This window comes from Phyllobates terribilis, unplaced genomic scaffold (assembly GCF_046119375.1).
Source record: "Phyllobates terribilis strain yellow unplaced genomic scaffold, ASM4611937v1 Scaffold_3__8_contigs__length_932513732, whole genome shotgun sequence".
Taxonomy (NCBI): domain Eukaryota; kingdom Metazoa; phylum Chordata; class Amphibia; order Anura; family Dendrobatidae; genus Phyllobates; species Phyllobates terribilis.
Genome location: NW_027362763.1, coordinates 357,030,695 through 357,047,656, shown reverse-complemented (window position 1 = coordinate 357,047,656; position 16,962 = coordinate 357,030,695). Strand labels below are relative to the sequence as shown.

The 16,962-nt window shown below is 43.2% G+C and overlaps 1 protein-coding gene across 5 annotated transcripts in view; it reads left to right on the top strand.

Annotated features, from left to right (window-relative positions):
* The window catches only part of LRCH3 (leucine rich repeats and calponin homology domain containing 3), a 113,982-nt gene that overhangs the window by 71,321 nt on the left and 25,699 nt on the right, over positions 1–16,962 (top strand). For 3 of the 5 annotated variants that reach the window (XM_073675285.1, XM_073675287.1, XM_073675284.1), the window contains exons 14-15: positions 2,853–2,897; positions 5,152–5,205. In XM_073675285.1, coding sequence (XP_073531386.1) covers positions 2,853–2,897; positions 5,152–5,205 — 99 coding nt within the window. The remainder of the gene's footprint in view (positions 1–2,852; positions 2,898–5,151; positions 5,206–16,962) is intronic. The other 2 variants (XM_073675283.1, XM_073675286.1) reach the window with 1 other exon arrangement.

Here is a 16,962-nt window from a genome sequence, read left to right as displayed (position 1 = left end):
AAACAATTTTGTCCCTTGTCAGGTGTGTTTCCATAAGGCAGATAATGGAAGGCCCTTGAGCCATAATATTTTGGAGAATAGTGGCCCGTCTCTTACGGTCCGCCAAACCACGTATGTTCCAGCTTAATACCTTAACCATACCCGCCATTGTTTATCAGAATCAATATCTGTGTATATAACCACATCATACAGTGCCCCCCATGCCGTCCACCCCCCCCCTCTCCCTGCCCCCCCCTCCCTCTACACTCCCCCCTCATACCCCAAACCAAAACTCTTCTAACTCTTCTAACCATCCCTGTCACCCCCAATCCGCCTCCAAATTTGTCGTTCCGTTCTCTCTCTATCCGAGAGTGGGTGAATGAAACCAGCCTATTCCGCCAGATGATCCCTCCCGCCTAAACTACAGTTAGACAAAGATCCAAATGTCTTCCCCAAGGTCTCTCCCGCCTTATGAAAAACATATTAGATAACAAGTATATAAACTGTATGCATCACCAGCACACCGCTTCAGTCCAAAATCAAACTTGTATCCTGCAACAAGCAGTTAAATGCAGTTGAAAAAGGACAGCAAATGATAAGTACAAACACATGCACAAAACATATATTCTGCATCTCTTCAGCTGTCGCACTCGTCTAGAATTCTTTTGAATCCAGTCCAGAGCTTCTTCTGGAGATTGCAGAGAGTGTACTCTACCCAGAGCAACCAGTCTCAGCTTGGCCGGATACATCATAGAATACGCTAGTCCCATGTCTCTCAATTTTTTTCTTTACATCTCTATAACTCATGCGTAATTTTTGCACCATGGGTGAATAGTCTGAGTAAAACGAGAGATCTTGACCATCTATTGTTAACTCCTTAGTCTTTCTCGCCATACGCAGGATAGTGTCTCTGTCTCTGTAATTTAAGATCCTAGCCAACATGGCTCGGGGGGCTGCTCCTGGAGGCTGGGGTCTTAGTGGGACTCTATGAGCTCGCTCTACAACAAAGACTTTTGATAGTTTATCAGCTCCAAATATTTCCAACAGCAAATTCTCAATAAATTCTGTAGGGTTTGATCCTTCTGCTTTTTCCGGGACCCCCACTATCCTGACATTATTACGTCTCAACCTGTTTTCCAAATCGTCGTTTTTAGCAATGACATCAGTTAATAGCTTGTCCTGCTTTTTTTGAGCAACTTGTAAAGATATTATGGTGTCCTCAGCCGTGCTCACTCTTTCCTCTACCTCTCGTGTGCGGACATCGGCTTTCTGCATGGCAGCTTTAATATTAGTAATTTCTGCTTGCACACCAGTAACCTGCTTTGACAGCTTAGTAAGCGTTTGTTTGCAATATGACACCACAGTGAACACATCTTTCAAATTGGGTTCCTCCACATCAGGAACAACAGCAGACACCACATTTTTGTCCTGTCCATCATCTCCAGAGCCATTAGCCTCACAATCCACTGTACCTATTGTACTCTCCTGATCCTCCATATCATTTTCTGCCCCAGCCTCCCACTCTGAGAGCCGAGCTTTATTATCACTTGCTTCCACCCTCGCAAACTTCTCCAGGCGTGCAGCAGCTGACATCCTCCTGGAGCACGCTGTGTTCTCTCCTGAGCTACGGCGCCATCTTGGCCCCTACCTCCTCTTCCAGGGCCGGGATCCCGCTGCCTGGTGCGGGTCATTGCGGCTGTCTTGCTTGCCAGGAACGCTCCCCGGGGCGACAGGAGACCTTCTCCCAGGATCCGGCGGTACTTAAAAGGCTTTGCGGTGCCCTGGCTCAGCGCACACAGCTACGGTCGGCGGCAGAGCTCCAGACCTCGTCTTCTTACATCGCTGGCTAGGCCACGCCCCCAGTCTTCCTTCAACCTTAAAAACTATGTTAGTATGTTAGAAGTGAAATGTAAATCAAATAAATATTTGCTGTATTTGAAAGTGTAAAACCATTGAACTTTGTCGAATTATAGTCAGGTGTATGAGTTACCAATTATACCAAACCACTGATGGTGATTATGTGTTCAACCAACATTTGAAAATGATAATCATTAACTGAAACTGGTGTGTAAATTGTTTATAACTGGTTGAGAAACAGACAAAACTCTGCTACAAAGGTTAGGTTGTGGAAGACTGATGTCACAGGTCATAGACCATGGAAAGACTGAGCTTAGCAACAAGACAAAACATAGTTTTGTTACACTGCATCAACAAGGTCTCTTCCAGGCAAAGATTTCAAAGCAGACTGTGGTTTGAAAATGTGCTGTTCAAGCGTTTTTGAAAAACCACCAAGAAATGGGCAACATTGAAGACCGTAGGCACAGTGGTCGGCCCTGGGAACTTAATGCTGCACATTAAAGACCCATTATGTTTGCTTTCCTTTGAAATTGGGAAATGTCTAGCAGTGACATCAGCTCAGAAATACAATGTTGAGATATAATTGGTTTAATAATATAATCAGTGACACAGGTGTTATATTTTGTATTCACTTTAAATTTGAAATGACCTTGATCTTTAATTATACAAATTTATTATAAATTCTTTTACAGTTTATTGTGGCCAATCTTTGCCCAGTGATCACTTTGTAGACATTCTTGACATACCTTAGATAACTATGCAGGGTGAAGTATGCAATGTCTGCTAGCTGTCTTATGTGTCACTTTTCTGCAGTCAGTATCTTCTAGCGTAATCTGAAGTAGGTTCATGGTTTTATATCCGTAAGAATAAGGATAATTAAGCTGCATGTTCCGTCCTATGCAGTCAGTACAGAACTAGAATCTCCTCATGCATTGGCCCATCCTGTATACTGTTACCTAGCTGTAGATTAGTTTTGGCTTTTGCATTTAATATTGGATTTATTTTCCCTTTTCCAGCAGAAAACATTGAGTCCAGAGAAGCAGAGCCCGCTGGACAGTGAGGTGAGGGTGTGCAGTAATGTGGAGAATGACTTTTATTGGGTACCATATTTTGAGAAAACCTGTCCGCGTTATTTTTGAGAACATGAAACTACATTTTTTAGGTTTTATATTTGCTGATATTCTAAAAACGTCATTAATACTGTGTATTTTTTTGCATTCCCAAAGTGTTGGGAACTACTGTACAATCTACATATATGCATTACTTAAAGGGGTGTCCCACAATTAGATATTAAATTACTTTTTATTTTACACTAAGAATTCCTTTTTTTTTCTGTTTATATCATTTGAAGAAAAAAAAAGTTCCTGACTTTGTTACACCCTCTTTATGACCGATCCAGTTGGCCTTATGATTCAGTTTTCAGAACGTCATCCTAATGTGCAAAGTGCCAATGAGAAGTCATCGCTTCTAGTGAGCGTGAGCTGGCAGCCTGGACTGCTCTACTAGGCAAGTGCTGCTATGGGCACAAGCGGTAGTTTTGTGTGCCTCGAAATAGAAAAAACACTTTCCAGTTTGCTTTTTTAAAGGGCCTCAAAGCGGCACCAAATATCAGCATAGAGTGTGTCCACGGCTCAGTAGTACTCATCTTCAGGGAGTTTGTGATTCAGAACGCCGTACATGTTGGGTGTATAACAGTTCACTGTATTTGTGCAACACAAAGGGAACCAGTCAGTAGGTTTTCCCAATATAAACTACGGCCACCACATTTGACTGTTTTACAGCAGTCTAGTAAGCTGTATATAAGTCCCCAACCCCTTATGCATAGCCCAAAAAATACCTTTTATGTCTCCCCCATGTGTCACGGTCCAGTCTGATGGGCATCGCTGGTTTTGCTTTAGCACCTTTGCGCAATAGTTATTGTCCTGATTGGTTCATGTGGATGATGCATCCTACGTCATCCACACACTGTCCCCAATATCGCTCCTGCGCAGGTGTAATTTGCCCTGATGACAGCAAAGCAAATTACTGTAAAGCGCATGCGCCAGGAGACTCCGAAGAGTGCCGATGATCCGGAAGTGCTACAGCACTTTACTCTGCCCTCTGCATGACTAAGCGAAGTACACCGGCACAGGAGTGCGATTGTGACACTGTGGATGACGTAGGACGCGTCACCCACATGAAGTAGGACAGTGATTGAGAGGAGGTGTTGTGAAGCAAGACCAGCGACACCCATCGAAGTTGACAGCTGACTGATTACATCCTATGCTATCATCTCATAACATATTATGTATTTTTTCTCTTTTTTTTTTTTTTTGTATATTCAAGTATACAGTGATGACAAGTATATTCAAACTAAGAATTACATATCTCCTTTCCAAACATTTTGCTCCATGTCGCTTGGCCCTGGTTACTGGAGACCATAACAAAAGATTTTATCTTTTCTAGGTAACTCATTTATACTATGCAGTATCCATGCTTACAGTGTTATATTGAATCACTGAGATTTTTTCTGCATTAAGTCATAGTGCAGAGTTATATATGGTATGATGTCCACACCGCATGCATAACAGAGTACAAGTTATGTAATATTTATGGAATCATTGTGTTTCCATCAGCTTCCATTGTTCAGTATGACAGCATCTACCAGATTAACATTGTATCTATACTTGTTTCTTTTGTGTCCATGACGACTTCTGAGTCATGGCGACTGCTAGCCTGGTGTTCATTACATTCAGTAACTTCATGCAGCATCAAGATCGCTGTTACGCTTATGTAAGTCAGACTACCCGAAGAAATTACACTGAGACGGCCTTAGGTTTTGATCCTGATGTGGAAACTGTCTTCCTATATGTGCCCAAATTATAATGTCATACTGTGCATTCATAATCATGGCAACTAGTGACATATAATTGTCTCTATATCACTGAGTCAAAAAACTTCAATACAGCTGCAGGTCCCTTTCCATAGGTCCAGACATCAAATGTTCCATTGGAGGACTAAGCTTTCCTTTACTTTAGGTTTGATTTTTTTTTTTTTTACGCTTTTTTTGTATTAATAATTTGAGAAGGGCGCATGTCAGGGATGTGGTAACTGACAGATTTGGCATTATCTCATCTGATGCTGATTCTGTTTCTTTACAGTTTTCATAGGAGGTGCCATTTTTTTCACTCAGTGTCCCAACCATTTTCCACAAACAAATCTGCTTCTCTCCATTAGTGTCATCATCTGGTACCTGAACATTTGCATTTTATTCTTTTGTTGTATGAGTTTGCGTGTTTTTTGACATTGCTCCATCTCTCCCTGCCTCCATCTCAGTGTTCCCTCCCATCCAGACGCTCCCAGCATACAGATGATAGTGCCCTCTTAGTGGTAAGAACCCTGCATGGAATGATCTGGCACCTTCGGCATGACACAATTCCTCGTGGAATCATTTGTAGATGATTCATGTCAACAGCATAAACCAGGACGGTTTTTTTGCTGACTTAAAGCCAAAATTTTCGTCTTAGTTTGCAGCATTTTTTCACATTTGCTTCGTAAATGTGAAATTGAAAGCTTTGCATGGCATACTGGTTTAGTGTGATTTTGCTGTGGAGTTTCTCCATTATTGTAACCACTATTGGTGCTCCAGGAGTAGCACATGCCTGTCTGTTTCAGCCATTCTGTGTACAATTGGAAATGTTGCATGCAGTGTTGTACAGAAAAAAAATCACAGAAAAATAGGACTGGTCGTGGATGATGCATGACCGCCACTTATAATATTCTATATAATGACAAAAGCATTAAATAATATTTATAATGGCAGAGTCCTGGTTTATGCTGTTAGGGACTGATGATTTAGCTCAATTGATGCATTGATCGCAGTATTTAAGAATAGCATTTAAATGAGGTTTCAGTTTTTTATTAAAGATTACCAATTGGATGCCGTCGTGAGAGAAGAGTAAGAGAAGCCATACTTGGCCTCAGTTTCCACCCTCCAATCTAGAGGTTCTGCTCTGACAGTCTTGGCCAGACCGGAAGTAATGACATCCAGACCGGAAGTAATGCCATCCAGACCTGACCCTGCCGCCAATCAGTGTCCTCAGAGGTCAGGTCATTGGTGGTCGTAACGTCAGCACTTTCAGTTCTGGTGGAGAACGTCATTGTGGCTGCCTTAGGCGATGTTCCCACAATGAGCTTTTGGTGACTTTTTGATGATGCTGATTTTTGTCACCACTTCTGCACCGAGTAAGTAAAATAGGTTACTTGCATTTTTTCAAAAATACGCAGCATGTAAACCTCAACAAAAAGTCATTGTGGGAACATTACAAGGCAGAGAGGGGGAAGTATGGTTTCTTTTATCAAGGTTGATTCCCATTGGTAACCTTTATCAAAGAACAGAAAACTTTTTAGTTTACCTCCCTCAATAATAAAGCATAAATGTCTCAATAAAATGTTTTAAAGGATAAAGAATAAGAAAATCTTTAATTCTTTGGTTGAGCTGGTGCACTTTTATTGATGGTGTTTCACTTATCACAGACACTGCAAGAAAATATAATTTGTCACAATTTTTGTTTGACCTTATTAATTTGTACTGTTGAATCATGGTAGTGTCACACCAAGTGATCATTGTCTATGGAGCATGTTATGTAAGCCCCCTTTCCATACTTGCCATATAAAAAAAAATAATAAAAGGCACATAATACATTATAAGAACATCAAAACTGTCATTTACAAAAAAAAAGTTATGACAAAGCGAAGATGAAAAAATATGTTGTATCTGTAAATGCCAAGCTACCGTTCTGCATTACGGGGTGTTGGTCAATAAATGCCACACCAGACAAATGGAGTAATGCGTTTCATCTCTTGGATACGTAAAAACACTGCATTTGGTTGTGGTATGGTCCTTCATAGACTACAGGGACTGGCATGTTAGCAATTTGATATCTTATACTTGTCCATAGTAGCAAAGCAAATTGATAAAATTACACTATTTTTTGTGTCTTCTGCATGATGAAATAGTAGTTTGGTTAAAACATATAATCAAATTATTTTGTGTGCGCAATGATGAGAGTGCTTTCAGCAACAATCATACATTTTGTTCTACTTCCGGAATGTTCTTGTTTGGAATAGCAAATTCATCAGCTGTCATTTAATCCAGAACATACTTGTGTTCAGCTATGTGGTACATCAAGTTCCTCAAGATGGAGGTTTAAGATGGCCATACACATTAGACTATGGTGGGCTGGACTTGGTGAGAGCGGCAGACCATCTAATGTGTAATGGCTGGTGGTTCGTGTAGCCTTTATTGTGAGGAAGGTGGAATGTTGAATTGAAACCCCATCTTTTGTGCTTAACTTGTTTTCACCAGACAAACTCTTTAACGAGTTGTAGTTTTGAATGACACTATTCACTTTACCATATAATGTGCTAAAAAAATTTGTTAAACCATAGTAAAAAAAAAAATCCAAGTCAGTACAATTGCAGTGCTATAAAACTTATACGATGTTTTATATATATACTTTAGTAAAAAAAATGTAACTTTGTAAATAAATTTGGTATGTGTCATCATTTCCTCAAACTTTTTTTTTTTTTTTTATGCGTGCCGACTAGTGTTGAGCATTCCGATACTGTAATATCGGGTATCGGCCGATATTCGCGGTATCGGAATTCCGATACTTAATTCCGATACTTTTACAATATCGAATACCGGAATCGGAAGTTCCCATAATGCCTGCGCTCTGCAGTGTCTGTGAAGGATGACAAGCTGGGTGGCAGCGCTCAGCTGATATCCAGCCTGTCATCAGAATGCCATCCCAGCGTGGGAGAATTCTCCTGATTGTTTAAAAGCCGGCGCGCGGTAAAAAGCCGCCGGCTTTTAAACAATCACTCAGCCCCATACTGCTTCCCCGCAGCCTCCCACCCCGATCCTCCACTCCCCTCGCCACCTCCAATCCCAATCGTAAGTTAGGACCGGGCGGGGAGCGCAGCACCAAGGAGCGAAGGACCCGGGCGGGGAAGCCGGCAGTGAAAAGACTTCACCGCGGCTTTCCCGTTCTGTGCTGCGCTTTCCCGCCGGTTATTTCAAATGAACAGCTGAGGTATCAGGTGATGCCGATCAGCTGTTCATTTGAAGTCGCCGCGGTGCCCTCAGAGGGTTCATGTGAGTTCATGCTTGACTGCATGAACTCACATGAACTTTCCCACGGTCGCACAGGTCAGCCTCACCTCCCAGACCCGTCTGATTAGTGTGTGCGCGGGTGTCTGTGCGCGGGTGTCTGTGCGGGGTGTCTGTGCGATGTTTGTGCGGTGTCTGTGCGTGCAGGCAGACATAGGCCGATGTGACACTACTACTCCCATCGGCCTATGTCTGTCCCCTGTCCACTCGTGCCAGCAGGATCAGCTCGACGGGAGCAGTAGTTCCCATCAGCCTGATCCTGCTATTTAAATTGCCCTACTGTGTCCCCAATAAATTTTAAATACATGTCATTGGTGGCCAGTGGTTACCTACAATGAATTAGTTCATACATTACCTGTCCCCGCCGATCGCCACCTAAAATAAAGTAAAAAATAAAAAACTACACCTATACTCACCTAGACACCTAATTCCCCGAAGCCATCGATCTCCTGTAATAAAATATAAAATAATAAAACACAACCTTATCCTTACCCCTCCGTAGTAGTCCACGAGTGTCCCACGATGATCTCCAGTTCAGAGCAGCCACATAGAATGTGACCGCTCTGAACCGCTGCCGCCGCTGGAATGACGGGGCCGTAAGGGTTCACCGGAGTTCAGGCAGCGCTGCTCCGGTTAGCTCCTTTACGGCCCTGCTGTATCGTGAGAAATTCCCACGGTACAGCAGTGCCGTAAAGGAGGTCTCCGGAGCTGCGCTGACTGAATGCACTCCGGTGACCTCAGTCAGTGGCTCCCGCTGCCGGGAGCGGACGTGTTCCCGGCAGCGTGAGCTTACAGCAGCCATGCACAGCTGTCACCATCTCCAGATGTGACAGCTGTGCATGAGAGATCAGCGCAGGAACGTGGACAGGTAACTATTATTTTTAGTAAACTAAGAATTAAATAAAATGGTGTGTTTTATTTCAAATAAATTATTTTTTTCTGGGTGTAGTGTGTTTTTTCTTTATAACACTTTGTAGGTTAGTAATGGGGGTGTCTTATAGACGCCCATCATTACTAACCTGGGCTTCATGGCAGCTGGCGCTGACATGAACCCCACCACTATTACCCCCTGCCACCGCACCAGGGCAGCGTGGAAGAGCGAGGCTAAGTGCCAGAATTGGCGCATCCTATGGATGCGCCATTTCTGGGGCGGCTGACGGCTGGTGTTTCTAGCCTGGGAGGGGGCCATTATTCATGGCACCCTTCCTGGGCTATTAATATCAGCCCCCAGCTGTCTGCCTAGCCTTTGCTAGCTATTAAAATAGGGGGGACCCCACGTCATTTTTTTTGGGGGGGTCCCCCATTTTAATAGCTAGTAAAGGCTAGGTATTCAGCTGGGGGCTGATATTAGTAGCCTGGGAAGCTCCGTGGGTTTTACCCCCTTCCCAGGCTTCAAACATCTGCCCCAGCCGTCTGCTTAACCTCCGCTAGAGACTAAAATTATGGGGGATCCCACGCCATTTTTTTTTTAAATAAATCCTTTATTTTAACACTAAATGACATTTGAGGAGTTAATAAAGATGCAGTCCCTAAATTATTATTTATTTTTTAATTAATTTTTCCCAAAACTTTTGACGTGGGCTTCGCCATATTTTTGTATGCCAGCCAGGTACAGCATCCAGCTTCTATGAACGCGCCATTTTCCGGGGCGGCTGCGGACTGCAATTTGCAGCGGGTGGGGCCCAGAAAGCTTGGGCCTCCCTGCGCTGCAGATTCCATCCCCCAGCTGCCTAGTTGTACCTGGCTGGACACAAAAATAGGGAGAAGCTCCACGTCAATTTTTTTTTAATTATTTCATGAAATTCATGGAATAATTAAGAAAAAAAGGGCTTCCCTATATTGTTGTGTCCGGCTAGGTACAAATAGGCAGCTGGTGGTTGGGGGCAGCCCGTTCCTGCCTGCTGTACCTGACTGGACACAAATATAGGGCGAAGCCCCACATCAATTTTTTTTAATTATTTCATGAATTTCCTGAAATGATTTAAAAAAAATTGACGTGGGGCTTCGCACTATATTTGTGTCCAGTCAGGTACAGCAGGCAGGAACGGGCTGCCCCCAACCACCAGCTGCCTATTTGTACCTGGTTGGACACAACAATATAGGGAAGCCCTTATTTTCTTAATTATTTCATGAATTTCATGAAATAATTAAAAAAAAAAAAAAAACGTGAAGCTTCTCCCTATTTTTGTGTCCAGCCAGGTACAACTAGGCAGCTGGGGGATGGAATCTGCAGCGCAGGAAGGCCCAAGCTTTCTGGGCCCCACCCGCTGCAAATTGCAGTCCGCAGCCACCCCGGAAAATGGCGCGTTCATAGAAGCTGGATGCTGTACCTGGCTGGCATACAAAAATATGGCGAAGCCCACGTCAAAAGTTTTGGGAAAAATTAATTAAAAAATAAATAATAATTTAGGGACTGCATCTTTATTAACTCCTCAAATGTCATTTAGTGTTAAAATAAAGGATTTATTTTAAAAAAAATTGATGTGGGGCTTCGCACTATATTTGTGTCCAGCCAGGTACAGCAGGCAGGGACGGGCTGCCCCCAACCACCAGCTGCCTATTTGTACCTGGTTGGACACAGCAATATAGGGAAGCCCTTTTTTTCTTAATTATTCCATGAATTTCATGAAATAATTAAAAAAAAAAATGCGTGGGGCTTCGCCCTATTTTTGTGCCCAGCCAGGTACAACTAGGCAGCTGGGGGCTGGAATCCGCAGCGCAGGGAGACCCAAGCTTTCTGGGCCACCCCCGCTGCAAATTGCAGTCCGCAGCCGCCCCAGAAAATGGCGCGTTCATAGAAGCGCCATCTTCTGGCGCTGTACCCAACTCATCCAGGGCCCTGGTGCGGTGGCTCACTGGGTAATAAAGGGGTTAAGGCCAGCTTGGCATTATCAGCTGGCCCTAAGCCCGAAATTCATGGGGTCACGCCAATATTAGACATGACCACCATGAATTTCTAGTAAAGTATTTAAAAAAACACAACACCCAGAATAAAGTCCTTTAATTGAAATAAACACACAATTCTTTATTGTTCTAAATTAAACCATACTTACCGTCACGCCCATTCCAGCTGAAGCCAACGATCTCCTGCAATAAAAGTAAAATAATAAAGCAACCTCATCCTTACCTTTCCATGGCTCCCACGACAGCTTCAGCTCTGCTACATCGAGATGACAGGCTGGACCGCAGCAGAACGCTGCCATCCAGCCTGTCATCCCGCAGACACTGAGAAGCGCAAGCATGCTTCCACTCCTCAGTGTCTGGCTGTGACGGCATCCAGATGAGCCGAGGTCATGTCCAATGAACTCCGCTCACCTCATGCACGTCACTGACAGCGTGGGAAAATTCTCCTGCACTCAGCACTTCAGCGTGAGAATTTTCCCACGCTGTCAGTGACGTGCATGAGGTGAGCTGAGTTCATTGGACATGACCTCACCTCATGTATGTCACTGACAGCGTGGGAGAATTCTCACGCTGAAGCGCTGAGTGCAGGAGAATTTTCCCACGCTGTCAGTGACGTGCATGAGGTGAGCTGAGTTCATTGGACATGAACTCGGCTCATCTGGATGACGTCACAGAGAGACACTGAGGAGCGCAAGCATGCCTGCGCTTCTCAGTGTCTGCGGGATGACGGGCTGGATGGCAGCGTTCTGCTGCGGTCCAGCTTGTCATCTCGATGTAGCAGAGCTGAAGCTGTCGTGGGAACCATGGAAAGGTAAGGATGAGGTTGCTTTATTATTTTTCTTTTATTGCAGGAGATCGTTGGCTTCAGCTGGAATGGGCGTGATGGTAAGTATGGTTTAATTTAGAACAATAAAGAATTGTGTGTTTATTTCAATTAAAGGACTTTATTCTGGGTGTTTGTGTTTTTCTTTAACTTTGACTATGGGGTTAGTAATGGGGGTGTCTTATAGACGCCTCTCCATTACTAACCTGGGCTTGATGTCAGCTGGCATTATAAGCTGACATCAACCCCAGCCCTATTACCCCACTGCCACCGCTACAGGGCAGTGGGAAGAGCGAGGCTAAGTGCCAGAATTGGCGCATCCTATGGATGCGCCATTTCTGGGGCGGCTGACGGCTGGTGTTTCTAGCCTGGGAGGGGGCCAATATTCATGGCACCCTTCCTGGGCTATTAAAATCAGCCCCCAGCTGTCTGCCTAGCCTTTGCTAGCTATTAAATTAGGGGGAACCCCACGTCATTTTTTTGGGGGGGGTTCCCCCATTTTAATAGCTAGTAAAGGCTAGGTATTCAGCTGGGGGCTGATATTAGTTGCCTGGGAAGCTCCGTGGGTATTACCCCCTTCCCAGGCTTTAAACATTTGCCCCAGCTGTCTGCTTAACCTCCGCTAGAGCCTAAAATTAAGGGGAACCCCACGCCAATTTTTTTTTAAATAAATCCTTTATTTTAACACTAAATGACAAGTACAGTAATCAACACTGTCACTGTACTTCATATATATGTGACTGACATGTTTCTATCTATCTAATCTATGTGTGATTCTCTATTCTTTCTATTCTAAATTGTCGGGTACCCTGCTGAATTGCCGGCCGGCTTTCTTAAAGAGATGGTGCACGAAAACACTAATATTTTTTAAAATAAATCCTTTACACTAAATGACAAGTACAGTAAGCAACACTGTCACTGTACTTCATATATATGTGACTGACATGTTTCTATCTATCTAATCTATGTGTGATGCTCTATTCTTTCTGTTGTAAATTGTCGGGTACAGATGCTGAATTGCCGGCCGGCTTTTTTAAAGAGACGGTGCACGAAAACACTAATATTTTTTAAAATAAATCCTTTACACTAAATGACAAGTACAGTAAGCAACACTGTCACTGTACTTCATATATATGTGACTGACATGTTTCTATCTATCTAATCTATGTGTGAAGCTCTATTCTTTCTGTTGTAAATTGTCGGGTACCGGTGAATGCCGCTGATGAATTGCCGGCTTTTCATGTCATTCTACATTATTCTTAGTTGTTTTCCTTCATGTAGAATTAACCTACAAGGAAAGAAAGGGTTTATTTTCATTCCGATACTTCTGTCCCATTGACTTGCATTGGTTTCCGGTATCGGAATCGGCGATATCCGATACTTTTTGGGTATCTGCCCGATCCAATCCGATACGATATTTCCTGATATCGGAAGGTATCGCTCAACACTAGTGCCGACCTGACTTTTTATTAATCCTACTTTGGGATAAATGCCATGTTTTGATTGCTCTTAATTGCATTTTTTGGGATGGAAGTTTCGTAACTGAAAGATGCCAATTCTGGCATATTGATAACTTTTTGTTTTGGCTTTGACCCTATGGAATAATAATTTTTATACTTTATTAGTTTGGGCAGTTAAGCGCACAGTAATATCAAATATGTTATTGTTTGCGGAAAAGGCAAGATTTTAAACCTTTTGTGTGACTTAAACTTGCTTGGTTGCCTGCATTATCTTAAAGGGGTTGTCTGGTCTAAAATTAAAAGTCTGCAGTCCCTTTGTGTGACTGCAGACTTATGAATATCCCCAGCACATGCACTGTGCGCTGCGAGGATTCGCTTGTTTCTGAGCCGGAAACAGTCAATAAGTGTACACTCAGTACAAGTGTGTGGAGTGAGGCCGCACCCACCCTTCTGTCCGGGAGTATGTACATCACCACCGTCTCCGGCTCAGAAACCTGCGAATCCTCATAGTGCGTATGCTGGGGGAGATTCAGAAGTCTGCCGTCACACAGAGGGACTGCAGACTTATTATTTTAGACCAGACAACCGCTTTAAGGCTATGTGCCCACGATCCAGACGTAGCAGCGCTTTAGATGCAGCATATTTTTGTATTGAACACAGGTAAATCCACATTTGTTCATTGAACCATGGGGATTTACAGTATTCAGTACATTTTAGTGGTCAAATTTCTGTTGCGGAGACTAGCGACTCCACAAGAGAAATTGACATGCTGTGGTCCTGAAAGATGTGCCGCATGTCCGTGTCCGCGGGTGATCTGCAGCCTCAGATGTACGCATAGTGGACATGGGGTTTCTAAAAATCCCATCCACTATGCTGTAACATCCGGCCGCTGCGTGTTTGACGCTGCATAAACACGTAGCGTCAAACCCGCAGCATTTCCTGATCGTGGGCACATACCATAAGGCCCTACGGAAAACAAATTTACAGGGAAGACTAATTTCACTTTCCCCATTGATTTACCCTGATATTTGGGTAAGATGTAGTTCCTCTAAAACAGCACTAGACTCTGGTGCCAAAGCTGACCCCTTTGGGGATTGGGAATGCAAAGTCTAGTTTTTGTAGTGTTTAACAAAAGTATCACAGTCCATCAACACAAAATGACTGTTCAAACCAAGCAAAGACGTTCTGTGTACTCTTGCTGCCACCAGGCAGTTAAGTGCACCTCCGCACCTCATTGTTTTTCATCTATATCTGCTGTTTCCTGTCATCCGGAGCTGTCAATCAAAAAAGGGGGACAGCGATAAATGGAAAACAAGTTGGTGGTTAGGTGCACTGAAATATTTTGGAATGCCAATGATGTAGTGGGGCACTGAGCGCCTGCACTTGATTTGAACAGCCTTTTTCTGCTGACTCTCTCTATTTAAAAACTCAGTTTAAACATGAAGGCCATAAATGCAACATTAAAGGGCACTTTTTGTCCAAGAAGCTGGAGAATACTTAGCCAATTGTTCCTTTTTTTTTTAAAGAGCAGTCTTTCCAGACTGTAAGCTTTGGAAGTGTTTGCCTTAATCCATCTGGCTAAGTTGTCCCAGAGGCTCTACAACATGTTTAGTGCCAGCAAATTGAAGAAATACATTCTCTAATTATCTGAAAGCATCAGATCTGAATACGGAATGTATAATTTAGGTTTTAGAGGCTGGCAAATCAGAAATTAAGATAATGGTTTATTCAAGTAATTGGAAGGATGTTCAGGATGTTGGCTTTTAGAATTTAGAGAATAGATGATATAGCTTGGACCTAATTGCAAAAATATTCAGCCTCCTCAGATAGTCAACAGATTTGTAGCCTTTAACAGTCTGCACACATTTTTGCTGCAAGTATATTTAGGTAAAACAGTATGCTCTCTGAGATCTGGGGCACTGACAGAAGTAGTCAAGCGCTCTGCTGTTTGTCAGGGTGTCGCTGAACATAGTCGATCACCATTGTTTTCAAATGTCTACCAGCTATAGTCTTGTAGCTAAAGGTGACAAATATGGGACCTAGGCTGTGCTTGCGGGAATGAACAAGCCTCGATAGTGTACAATTAAGGTTTTTATTCATACCAATGTGTTTCGGCCCTGGACTGGTGGCTTTTTCAAGGTAAAAAGCCATTTGACTTTTTTTTATTTTGAAAAAGGTGCTAGTTTGGCACAGAAACGCGCTGTGAATAAAAGCCTCAAAGCTGTGTGCACACGGTGCATTTTCACTGCGGTTTTTCCATGTGGAATTGGGCCAAAAACGCTAGAGAATCCTTCTGTCAGCTAATTAAATGAGAATCCTGAAGTGCTGTGCACATGATCAGTAATTTTCCTTTGAGTATTTGCAATGCGTTTAAATTTGTGCATTTTTGCTGCATTTTTCACCCATTGACTTCAATGGAGTCAGTCAAATCTGCAGCAAAAACGCAGGTATAAAAAGATTTGCGGATTTTTTGTTGCGTACTTGACTGACTCAATTGCAGTCAGAGTTAAAAATGCACAAAGAATTGACCGTGGGGTCACAGGTGTCAGCTGATGAGACTACTCCTCCCATCAGCCTACAGTTACTGCCGGTGATAATAGCGAGGGCAGGCACTGCAGATGGGAGGAGTAGTCTCATCAGCCGGCGCCTGTGACCCGCGGTGAAAAAAAAAAAAAAAAAAGTTGAAATAAATATGGAAATAAAAATAGAAAACACAGTATACTCACCTAACACCAAATCCCCAATGCCCATGTCACGTAAAAAATCCAAAATAATAAACCACCATATCCCTCACCTGTCCGCCATAATCCAAGTAATCCATAAGTGTCCCGCGGCAATCAGATCATTTATAGAACAGTCACATCCAGAGATGTGACTGCTCTAACCGGTGATACACTGACAGGAGCGTGATCGCTCCCCGTGTGTATAGCGCTGAGCTGCCGTTAGAGAGGTCACAGGAGTTCATCAGCTTATGAACTCAAGTGACCTCTCACTGCAGCTCATCGCTATACACTGACACAGGAACGATTACACTCCAATGTCAGCCTGCTGTCACGTAGAGCAGTCACATCAGTGATTGCTCTACAAATTATCCGATCACCATGGGACACTCTGGATTATGTCATCACATCGGACAGGTGAGTGGATATGTTTTTTTTTTGTGTTTTTACAGGTGATAATGGCTTCAAATGGATTAGGCGTTAGGTGAGTGTACTATATATATATTTTTTTTAAATAAATAATTGAAACCTGGTGGAGTTTTATTTCAAATAAAGGGTTTTTTTCAGGCAGTGTGTTTATTTTAAAACCTTTACTATGGGGTCAGTAATGGGGGGCGTCTTATAGACACCTCTCCATTGCTAGCCTGGGCTTTGTTAGCTGCCAATACAAGGCTGACATGAACCCCAACCCTATTACCCCACTTGCCACCGCATCAGGGCAAGTGGGAAGAGCGAGGCTAATTGATGCGCCATTTCTGGGGCTGCTGAGGGCTGATATTATTAGCCCACACCATTGTTTAAATTTAATTCTTTTTAATTATTTAATTTCTTTTCTGCCCATTGTGCTTGTTTTTGATGCTGCGTAAACTCACTTGCAGCATGTCAATTTCTGTAGTGGAGACGCTAGGCTACACTGCAGATTTTGACAAATAAAAATGTCATTACATGTGGTAGATCCGCATGTAATGACAAAACAAGTGTGGCAATAGAACGCAGCATTTTGTATGCAGCGAAAATACGCTGCGTCCAAAGCGCTGCTGGTTCTTGATCGTGGTGACGTACCCA